At 41.6% G+C, this 12,185-nt stretch overlaps 1 protein-coding gene across 3 annotated transcripts in view; it reads right to left on the reverse strand.

Moving 5' to 3' along the window:
* LOC308075092 (protein kinase C alpha type-like) overlaps positions 1-12,185 on the reverse strand; it is a 184,179-nt gene that overhangs the window by 10,474 nt on the left and 161,520 nt on the right. For all 3 annotated transcript variants that reach the window (XR_013932157.1, XM_080414714.1, XM_080414713.1), the window contains one exon: positions 6,615-6,755. Coding sequence is in view for 2 of the 3 variants with exons in the window: in XM_080414714.1 (XP_080270840.1) it covers positions 6,615-6,755 (141 nt within the window). In the remaining variant the exon portion in view is untranslated. The remainder of the gene's footprint in view (positions 1-6,614; positions 6,756-12,185) is intronic.

The following is a 12,185-nucleotide window of genomic DNA, read 5'->3' on the forward strand; positions in this document are numbered from 1 at the left end:
TTTATCATTGGCTTTGTGATAAAAGAGAATACTGACTACAATTACATTCCAACACTGTGGAAAGTTTAACTCAAGGCTTCATATAAGTGCTGCTGCAGCCATAATCACTGTAGCCTAACGTCTCCTTTACGTCTAAGAGACATCTGTGATATCTTGACAAATCAACTTATCAATCACATGCTCAGTCTCAGTTAGGCTATTGTTAAACTGCATATTAAAGCCTTATAGTGACACAGCGGAGCACGTTCAGTGTGCCCTCGGAGACCCAATTAGACACTTGATTGATTAATTGATGTAGCTACAGAGACGGATAAAGAATGCTAGGAAGCTATGGATTTACAATATTCGTACGTGACAAGAGGTATTTGAACACCCATATCATTAATTATCTCAGAAATGTCATCTAAATTGTTGAATGTCTGTTGTGTTGAAATCGGAAGGATTTTGATTGGCCAGCCACAAGTTTTCAAGACATCTGGGAGATATTTCGGACCTAAGTGGTTCAATTTCCATCCAGCCGGTATCTAAACATGGGAAATTAAAACAAATTACATCTACTGTAACATAGGTATAGGTAGGTATACTGAAAATAGGTATACAGAAAATGTATTGACTTTTACTTTGTGCCTTCATACATTAAATAGGTCCTTTTGGGAATGCAAAAACTATTAGTTCAGTCTATAGGATTAACATCTTTAGACATCCAGTGTACTCCCCACACACCCTTTTAGTGTCTCTATATGGATGTTTGACCTAGTTTTGTTCTCTCTTTAATCTCTCTCTCTGCACACATGCAGACACACACTTCTGCACTCAAGCATATTAAAGGCAATCTTACTATGATAAATGAGAGCCTTTCTCCATTAGAAGTTATGCCAAGACTCTCGCTCGCTCGCTCACTCTCTCTCTCTGCCACTTGATACACTAGCTGTAACATTCTTTCACCATCACTATATGTATATACATTGCTTTGTTATCTGAATTTAACTTATTAATATATTCAAGGTTTATGTATTTTGAATGTATTATTGACAAAAAACTACAAATATTATTGTTGGATAATGGATATCTTCAATAACTTGATAAGAGTTCATACTGAATACATCCTATGGAAGAGTTCAGTACCAGGAGCAAATGCAGAGAATAATGCCCAATATCTTAAAGATGACATCTGGGATCTAAATAAGTTTCCTAGCCCAGCAAAATGCATTTTCATTGTATAAATAGTACTAGAACTATCAAATCTAAAAGGAGTTATGGCCAATATAAATAAATACTGCGTGTGTACAGTATGAAATAGCTTGTGTGCATCTTTATTTTGAGTGCATCTTTATTGTGTATCTACTGTATGCAAGTGTGTCCCTGGTAACATCTCAAGCACTGCAACACATGTACTGTAGTATGTGTGTGTATATGTGTGTACGTGTAAGTGCAGATAAAGCCTTTCAAAATGTGTGTCAAATTGACAAGTCATGATGTGACAGTAATTCATCTCAGTACATCATGTACAAGACATACAATTATAATGGTTGCATCTGTATCTTGCAGTCAGAGCAGCCAGAACTCAGACAGGTACGACTACAGTAAAGTCCACTTTCTTTCTCACGTGCCCTCCTTCCTGCCATGTATTTACTGTTTCCGTCACTATTAATCCCATTAACCCTAGCGTCCCTATTTTGGGCAGATTTTCACTCCAATTTCCAGTATTTGTCGTACAACAAAGCATATTACTGTAAGTGGTTAATCAGCAGCACTTCTATTTGACCTATTTTCTTCTTCTGCCTTCCTCCCTCCCTTAGGACGCTACAGACGGTCAGCCAATCAACAAGTGGACATCAAACACGAGGGCGTCAATAGCCTCGTTCCCACTCATCCGTTACTCATCTGCGAAGAGAAAAGCCTGGTCACGACCTAATGCAGAGAGTGTCTATAGGGGCGGGACTTCCGTCGCACGCATTTCCCCCGGAAACAGTCTTTTTCGACCAATCACAACACTTGTTTCATTCACGGAGAATGTAAACAGATTTGTAAAGCATCAACGTCATTTCCTTGGGCGGTACTTCCGCCAAATTCTGGTGCTTCAGTTTAGCCACTCAACCGGCTAGGTCTTGCCCAGCGTGGGGCGTCAAATGCTACAGTATACTCAGCTTACTGTCATTACTTATTGTCACGTAATTTGTAATTACCTGACGTTATGATGCAGTGTGTGTGCATGCTTTGATCGCTGACACCGGATTTTTGCTGCGTTGATATAAAATCCATACGTCTGTACATACCTATACTGTATAGACGAATCCACAGACGCGCTGCCTGTAGGCAGCCATAGCTGCGGTGTCAACGCTTCCGCACCGCGACACCGCAGCAATGGCCGCCTACAGGCAGCTACAGGCAGTGCGTCTGTGGATTCGTCTATACAAAAGGTAACGGCGTCTGCATTAGTGGTAGCTTAAAATGTAACCAATGCTCCCTTCATGCTCCTCGCTTTGGATTTGGGGCTGGATTCCTCCAAGCTGTCTAGTCCAGCATAACACAAGTGATTCATGCGATACCTCTGAGCTGGCTGCTACTGACTGGTGTATTGATTGCAATTCAACAGCTGTCACACGCGGATGAAGTGAGATTGAATGGTGAGAGGTGGAAGGTGGAAACGGGACGAGGTGGAGAGAAGAGGTGTGTGTGTGTGTGTGTGTGTGTGTGGGGGGGGGGGGGGATTGGGGTGGGAGGAGTAGGGGTTAAGTGACAGGGGGTAAGGTACTGACATCCATTTGATGGTGACAGACTCAGTACAGTAGGGGGGGATGGTAGGGGGATGGGACATGGTAGGGGGATGGAGGTGATATATTGGGACGGGGTAACATGTTACTAGGGAGTAGTGAAAGAACTCTCTCTTCCTTTTTTCTCGTTCACTCTCTCATTACATGCGGACTAGGCTATGGACATGCATGTATGCATGCAGGATGAACCGTGGCAGCCATTTGCACCAATGCTGCTGTAATTTCACACAGCTACACACGCATGTGCACACAATCACAAAACGTGCACAAAACGTGCACCCTTTTCTTTCACATACATACCCACACGCACACACACACCCACACCCACACCCACACCCACACCCACACACCACACCCACAGAAAGCGTACTTTCAGGTGTCTCTCTCTTTTAAGTCTTCCTTTGTTTCTGTCCCTGCCTCCCTCCCCCTCACACAGCAAATCCTGCACAGACACAGCAGGAGACTACACACTGTACTGCATGTGGACACAGAAGCCAGGATTCACCTTATTAGATAAACTGCAGCCCTTGGGGTTGAAACAGAAGAGAACTATATCTTTTAAATTCAATAACATACACACACCCATGCATGCATGCACACACGTGACCCACTTCATGTTTTTACACAAAGTGTTTGAAAACAGAGACAGAGAAATAGACAGAGGATAAATGAGAAAGAGGGAGAGAGTCTGTGTTTACATGTGCATGTATACATGAGGGAATTCAAAAGCACTCCTTTGCTGACAGCCCAACCACAGCTTTATGAAGCATACATTCATAATATATGGAGACGTTTACGTTAATTATGCATCAAGGTTGTCTTTGAAATTACTTATGGCCCATATAGCACATGACACATATAGAATTGAGCCTAGAGCTGCGTTTTGATGACCAAAAGCAGGTCAAGCAAAGGGTATAGCAGTACAATAACAACTTGTATTATAGCAACTCTGTGTACTGTAACTCTATATGTTGTGAACACTGGAAAATGTGTCACTCACTATGTCGACTGCATTAAGTCTGCACTCTTATTGGAGGTTAAAAAGTATTTAGTCATTAAAGCTAATTATTAGAACAAGTTAATCGTTAACGTACCTGGCCCTTAACCTTGATTCTAATGGGCTGTTATGGAATGACTGAACTCTTGGCTTCATTACCTTAAGTAGCTAGAGCATTATACTTACACAATAATGTATGGCACTTTGAGTTGCTCTGGATAATAAATGGATAGAAACACTTAAAGGGAATATACCATAGCCCCATATTTGGCCACAGGACTGAAGAACAGAGATGGGATGGCGTGTACCAATACAGGCCAACGGCATTAACCAACGTTACCCTCCATCCATGTCACTTACCTTCAAGAGCCATCATTCTACGAGTTAGCTATAGTTGTAAAATTGTACAAGCCAGAGCTGGTGATATTTCTGTGCTCTTTGTCATATTTTTCAATAAAGCACAAAAAAACATTGCCACATTATAACGTTGTGGTTGGAAACCTTGCTGTCACTCTCCACTGTGGGCTACCTAAGGACGCAGTGGTGACCATGAAGTCAGGAGACGAGCAACACACAATTATTTCCTGTTCAGTTTTTAACCCATTCAATCCGGAAACGCATCTGTGTCATTTTAGATGTCTTTGGCTATTCCAAAAGAATGAAAAGTTGTGCAAATCTTTGTGCGAACATTTGTAAAATATTTTGTTCCAGGGACCCCCAGAAGCAAAGATTTGAGTTACAAATGTTCACTTTAAAAATATATATATTCAAAGATCTCCAAAAATGTTCACAGTTTTTCAAAAATAGCAGATCTACAAGTAAAGCTCATAGTGCGGAAAATCTAAAATGACAGAGATGCGTTCCCGGATTGAATGGGTTGCTGTGTTTTTGTCCATGTTTGGCAGAGAGCAGAGAAACCATATGACAACACGTGTGTGGTGGTAGTACAATGATAAATGGTTTGCATTTCTATAGCACTATACAATTTGCATTACATTCACCCATTCACACACACACACACACACACACACACACACACACACACACACACACACACACACACACACACACACACACACACACACACACACACACACACACACACACACACACACACACACACACACACACACACACACACACACACACACACACACGTGATGTCATGGAATGAAAAAAGAAAAATGTCATGTCTAGAAATAATTCACTCAAGCAAAAGTAAATACTTCCAAAAAACAATACAAAAGGTGCGTATACATAGTGAAAAAATCTTATTCCATTATAGCAAGTTATATTCTACCTTATACAGTATGTGTGTGTTCTGACAAAAGTGATTGAAATTTTCAAGTGAAAGCTGGTAAACAAACAGACTAGCACAAACACTCCCTAAGGAAGTTATAAACACAGAAGAACATAAAACAACGCCATGGTCCAACAGCGTAAGAAAAGCAACCTACTGTACTGTATGCGGCATTGCGGCACATGTGGGAACAGAATATGTCTTCTTTGCCTCTTAGCTAATCAGCACATCTGCTCTTGTTTAGGTATATGCAAACATACACGGTACTGCATGCTTTTGTTGTACTCATGATTGTGCATGAGTGCATGAACAAATCACTGCTCATGCTGGTTGATGTGGCCATGCATGTACTGTGCCATATGTTCTGTAGCTACTACTACTACACAGCGTTTGTTACAAACAATCTCTGTTTTAAGTTTAACAGTACACTACAATATGTTTCTGAAAGCCTTTGAGGCAAGAAACAGGCACTGCACTAACAGAAACATCATTCAGCACCACCTTACTGTACTTGATCTTTGTTTTACTTTGTCGACCAACATGACATTCAGGCGGGTCATCCTTCGGGTCAAGTACTCAGATTCTTTACTTCAGTAAAACCAGCAATAGCACAATATAAAAAATACTCTGTTACAAGTAAAATGCCTGAATTCAAAATAAGTTTACTTGAGTAAAAGTATAAAAGTAATGGCATCACAAAGTAATGGCATCACAATATACTGTACTGGCATCACAATATACTACCAAAGTAAAAGTACTCACAAATGTGCAAATGTTTTTCACAAATAGCCGACCTACAAGCTCACAACGCGTCGTGATGCAACATGTTGTGAGCTTGTAGATCGACTATTTGCGAATAGCCGAAGTTTAACATACTGTAGGATTTAAGTGGTTAATGTACTGTATGTTTAGTATTAATAATCTAAAACTGCAAAGTACCTAATGACTTAAGTAAGCTGTCAAATAATTGTAGTGGAGTAAAAAGTACAAAATTTGCCTCTGAGATGTAGTGGAGTAGAAGTGTGAAGTATTGAAAAAGTAAAGTAAGTAAAGTAAAAGTGCAGTACCTCCAAATTATACATAAGTACAGTACTTCAGTAAACGTATTTAAAGGAGGAGTTCACCCAAAAAATTACTTATTTTCTATCAATTGCACACCCTATGAAGCCTTGAATCCATGGATTCTTTTTTGTTTTTGTCGCATTCTTAAGCTAATAATTTGATTCCCGTCTCCTACCGGCTAATGTATCCGGTAGGAGACACAAAGTAGATTATTTGTGTCTCCTACCGGAAATACACACGGTCATCAAATTATTGTCTTAGGAATGCCACAAAAACAAAAATAAATCCATGAAATCAAGGCTTCATGGGGTGTATAATTGATAGAAAATAAGTCATTTTTTGGGTGAACTCCTCCTTTAATTACTTTCCACCACTGCTAATAGCTGGATAAAAGACTTGCGGACAGCTTGGTGCGTTCCAACCCCGCCCTCATCACGTGGTCTTTAAATGAACACTGTGGAGTGCACTGTGCAGGACTCACCGTTTTGGGCTTGAACGGAGGCTGTATATCGCGGGTCTCGAGGCGCTCCCAGTCGATGCGTCTAAAGAAGGCGTGCTGCTTGATGTCACGCTCCCCCTCCAGGCCACAGCCTAGACGCTTTGACGGGTGTTTGGTCATCAGCTGGTCACAGGGAAGGACACAGTTAGAACACACTCATGAACCACTTGCGTCCCTATGTTGGGCATGTCATTATAGGTGAACATTTTCAAAAATAGCTAAAATAACCAATCTAATACCAAAAGGTGTTTTTAAAAGCTGACAAAATAGAGGCGTGAAGAAGTGTTTTACATGGCTGATTACGTGGTGCAAACTTGTTTGGGTAAAGTTAACTCTTTGTTGATATTGCTGCTGTGTGCGACCTCACCACTCAGGTAAAACTACATACTGTATTTCTTACCTGTTAAACTTTGAGAATTAGCTGATGCCTGCCTCTCCTTTTTCTAACTGCCATTTAATACTGGTTTTACAGTAGCTTTAGCCACTAACCTTTACACACTCTGTGCTGCTGCCTCTCTGAATTCTCTTCTTTCACTCTCTGCTGTTTATTCGATTAGCTGCTTTCCTTTCCCTTGCATTTCATTAATTTGCACACCTGAGTTTGGCTATACTGCTCTGCTTTGTTTAGCCTGGGCCTTTGATCCCGACATAAAGACGCATTGAAGGACTGACTGAGTGACCAAACCCTGGTTTCGGGTACCTTGATCATTCAATCACTCCTCCCAGTTGCTGTTTTAATTGGCACCTTTACGCTGTATATATGTGCCTCATTGCAGACAGGGTTCTCACTTGTGGCGCAAACTTGTTTTGCTGTGCTAAGTTAACTCTTTGTTGATTGTGCTGCTCTGTGCGACGTCAGCTCAGGTAAAACTACCTATTTTTAACTGTTATGAAGAGGATGAAAAATGGGAAGGCAGTTGGTACAGACGATATACCAGTAGAGGTGGGGAAATGTTTAGAAGAGGCTGCAGTTTAATTCCTCACTAGATTGTTCAACACAATCCTGGAAGGTGAGAAAATGCCGGAACAGCGGAGAAGTAGTATACTGGTACCAATTTTGAAGAACAAGGGCGATGTACTTGTTACTACTTGCACTGTATCTCTTTCTGTCTCTCCTTTGTCTGTCTCTCCCTCTCTCTCTCTTCTTTCCCCCGACACGGTCGAGGCAGAAGGCCGCCACCCTAGAGCCTAGGGTCTGCCTGACGTTTCTTCCAGTTAAGAGGGAGTTTTTCGTTGCCACTGTCGCAAAATTGCTTGCTCAGGGTGGGATGTCGGGTCTCTTCTCTACATGTAAAGTGTCTTGAGACAACTTGTTGTGATTTGACACTTTAATAAAATTGAATTGAATTGAATTTACAGAGTTGTAGTAACTACAGAGGTATAAAGCTGATGAGCCGCAGTATGAAGCCATGGGAAAGAGTAGTGGAAGCTAGGCTAAGAAGAGAGGTGACAATTAGCGAGCAGCAGTATGGGTTTATGCCAAGGAACAGCACTACAGACGCACTGTTCGCCCTGAGAGTGTTGATGGAGAAGGATAGAGAAGGGCAGAAGGAGCTACACTGTGTCTTTGTGGACCTAGAAAAAGGATATGATTGCCAAGAGAGGAAGTGTGGTATTGCCTGAGGAAGTCAAGAGTGGCAGAGAAGTATGTCAAAATGGTGCAGGACATGTACAGTATGAGGATAGCGTGACAGTGGTGAGGAGTGTGGGAAAACTGAGTATTAGTTTACTTTCTAACTTCAACTTTAATGTCACATCACAAGTTTACAGGTGTAAAAACGTGGGCGAAATCTTTGGTCGTACAAGCTCCCATCATTGTTATTTGAAGTTCCAAGAAAGGGGGGAAAGAATAGAGAAGGGAGGAAAACAAATGAGCTTGAAGCGAGGAGAATCCAGAATAATTGTCATTCTCTCTTTGTTTTCTCTCTTTTATCTGTGTGCCGGGGCCACCTGATTCCACCTATTTTCTAGGTCAACTGCCCGACAGCCAGACAGATGAGGCTGATAAATAAAAATAATGTAGCTCTGTCTGCTTCTCTCACTCTCCACCTCCCACCCTCTTTCATTCATCCTCACCTCTTTGCAATGACAGTGCCACTTCAAATGGTGTGGCAGATGCAGTGACTGGTGAGGGCATGGTTTGTACTTTGTTGTTTGTTTGTCTTGTGCTGTGTGAAATATAGCCACTTCTTCTATGGTGACATCGTTTAACTTGAACAAAATGATAAACCCCCTCTCAGATGGAGTGGGAGAAAACAGACAGTGCTGACAAAAAGTAATCACACATTACGCCAACATGATTTGAAAGTTTTGCCACTCATAGATCATAATCACGGTCTGCGTCAGTGATTGTTGTCGTGCGTGGTAGTGTAACATTAGCAGGTCCTGCCCTTTACGTGAGTGATTTGCATGCATGCTCATTGCTCATGCACAATTTGTCCTTGTCCCTGGGAATTAAGGCGTTATGAGAGTGAGAGTTATTAGACTATGTATTAACGTTCCAAGGATAACATGACTTATTCATGTCCAGCATTCTGTATGTGCTATGGCAGACATACACCAGGACGTAATGTAGCCAAGGAGTTATTCTGTCTATTGACAGGGTAATGGAGAACCATTAAGCTGATGGCTATTAAGAAAGTGCACACTTAGCAATGGGGCAAGTTACTGTTCTATGGGGAGAGTGGGCGGTAATTCATATGGCAGGCTGATGTGCACAAACTTTTGAGCAAGAACTTAGATAAAAAGGCCTTGTCTGAAAAAAATGCCTTTAACAAAAACCTTTTTGGCCGACATTTTTACAACCCCCACACACTCATTATTTTCTAACACATAGATCTCAGTTTGCCTACTGTAGTTGTAACCCTCACTGAAGTTACAGAGACAGAGAGAGAGAGAGGATCTTAACTCTTGCTGTAAAAGGTTCAGAAAACACATCATGGCCTAATTGTGAAGAGGCCAAAGGGAGTAATGAGTAGAGGAAAGAGCCTGGGGCAGGACAACCTGACACACGCATGGGCACACACACACACACACCCCCACACACACACCCCCACACACACACCCCCACACACCCCCACACACACCCCCACACACACACACACACACACACACACACACACACACACACACACACACACACACACACACACACACACACACACACACACACACACACACACACACACACACACACACACACACACACACACACACACACACACACACGCGCGTGCGCACACACATGCTTTTCTTCACTAAATTGCAGGCAGCAGCACCACAGGGAGATAAGTGCTGGCAACGCACTAATGACCAGAAACAACACCTGTCATCCAATGTTGCTCTGACAGCTGTTGAAATGAAGGCACAATACATTTAGAACTCCACATTCACAGTGCATGGGTCAGCCCTATTATCTATTATCTTATCTTTATCTAACACTGTGGTTCTCAAAGTGGGGCCTAAGACCCCCCAGCTCTTGGAAGCCGTGCACTGTGTTATAAGCCACAGTAACTATAGAATAGTGCAGAAGTGAGTTATGATTCTGCAGACACCTGTTAATAACAATATGGTCGTGGATCCTGGACCAGTACTGGTGTTGCATAAAATCCGAGGAATCCAAGGAATCCAGAGCAAAACATATTTTGATTGTACGCCTTCAAAACGGTTCAAAAGTTATAGGCCAAAACGCAAATTGGCCTGTTATAGCACCACCATGAAAAATCTGGGGCAGAGGTTCTTCCTTGACCTACAGGGAGTGTTTCACACCGATTGGCCCAATGGTGCCGGAGATTAGCTGTTCACAGACAGACAGACAGACTCACATGAGTGAGTACATGATCCTCCGCCTTCAGCCGTTCCTGGCAATTCAAAAGTAGGGAGACCACCTCCAACCACATCTAAAGATGTAATAATTTAGTTTTATTACACCGCTTGGTTGAATGCTTGATTCTGATTGGTCAATCACTGAATTCAGCAGTGTGTTATTTCTGGGTAATGACCGATGAGCTCAATAGCAGACTGTCTAATCAAAGACTCAGAGCACCTGCTCATATCAACCTGCGCTGCTTGATTTTATGCTGTATGCAACATGACAGCCATGTGAACAAACACACCATGTCATTCACAACTAAACGTTGCTCTCAAGAATGTTTTTGAAAACATTTGAAGCGAGAAATAGTCAATGCAGTAACCAAAAATGTATTCTATTTGATCAACTGCACTACCTTGTTTTCCGAGGCGACCGTGTCCGCCCAGCGCAACACTTATGGAATACGTTCATTGCTATAAGCAAGGAAATACTTCGATTTGTTGTTACATTTGGGTCAATTTATTAATTTATTTATTAAGTAGCCGTATAATAAGCTAGCTAATTGACGGGTAGCTGGTCATTATTGAAACATAAATCCCTTCAGGGTGATTATGCACCTCCGCTCCGTGTCGGTGCATAACCACCCTGTCAGGATTTATTTTTCAATAATGACCAGCTACCCGTCAATTATCCCTTGCATAATGTACTAACATACTCATCCATACAGATTGTTTAAAATAACGCTTTATTCAATCCAGTCCCATAGTGTAGCTTTAATGTGATAACGGTACCTGAAGTTAGGTTGGCTCCTCTTGCCACTGGCTATTTGCCCAAAATATGCTGGTGTATGACACCACCGGTTATGGAGCTACTACCTTACAATAATGGGCATCCTGGGCAGCAGCGTGATGCCCAGAATACAACCTCCAGCCCATCACTATCCATGATGCAATGTACAGACAGAATAAAAATTAGGAAGGGACATACAATTGTTTGTAAATTAATGCCCTACTTCCTCATACTACAGTGTCACACAAGTAGCAAAAATAGCAGATCTGCTATTTTTGTTATTTTAGAATATCATAATTATATTTTTTATTGAATATTGAATCTATTAAAAGTATTAACAAGAGCTTGTGACTAAATAATAACTACATTGGATCCATTAGAACACCATTGGTTCTTTAGAATCCATTGGTTCTTTTTCAAATGTCTGAAAAGACACAGTTTTGGACATGCAAGGTTTCCACCCGACAGTGACAAATCAATGTTCTTGGGCATGACTCGGCATAGGCAGACACAACCATAACAGGAGCCGCGTTGCTGTGTTGTGAGCTTTTGTACATTGGCTATTTTAAAATAGCTGTATAGGGTTAAAGTGGTTAAACTGATTTTGATGCTACTGTATATCAACTCATTTTGCTGGGGACCCCTGGAACCGCCTTAAGTACCCCTGGGGGTCCCTGGACCCCACTTTGAGAACCAGTGTTATAAAATACCAGGGCTGACCCATTGACTGTACTTCGAAGCTTTGTTCGATTTGTGCCATAGGATTTGTTTTCATTTTCATTTTACGGGACAACGTACTTAACAATAATGAGACATGCTGTGCGATCAGTCACCGTTTCTCCATATGTAAACAATATATGTATAGTTTCTGAGATGTCACAATGTCTCAGAAACACAGATGGAGAAAATAGTAGTTGTGTATAGTAACTACAGATACACCTGTAAAGTATTCT

This window comes from Gymnoscopelus braueri (genome assembly GCF_963280865.1).
Source record: "Gymnoscopelus braueri genome assembly, chromosome: 2".
NCBI lineage: Eukaryota > Metazoa > Chordata > Actinopteri > Myctophiformes > Myctophidae > Gymnoscopelus > Gymnoscopelus braueri.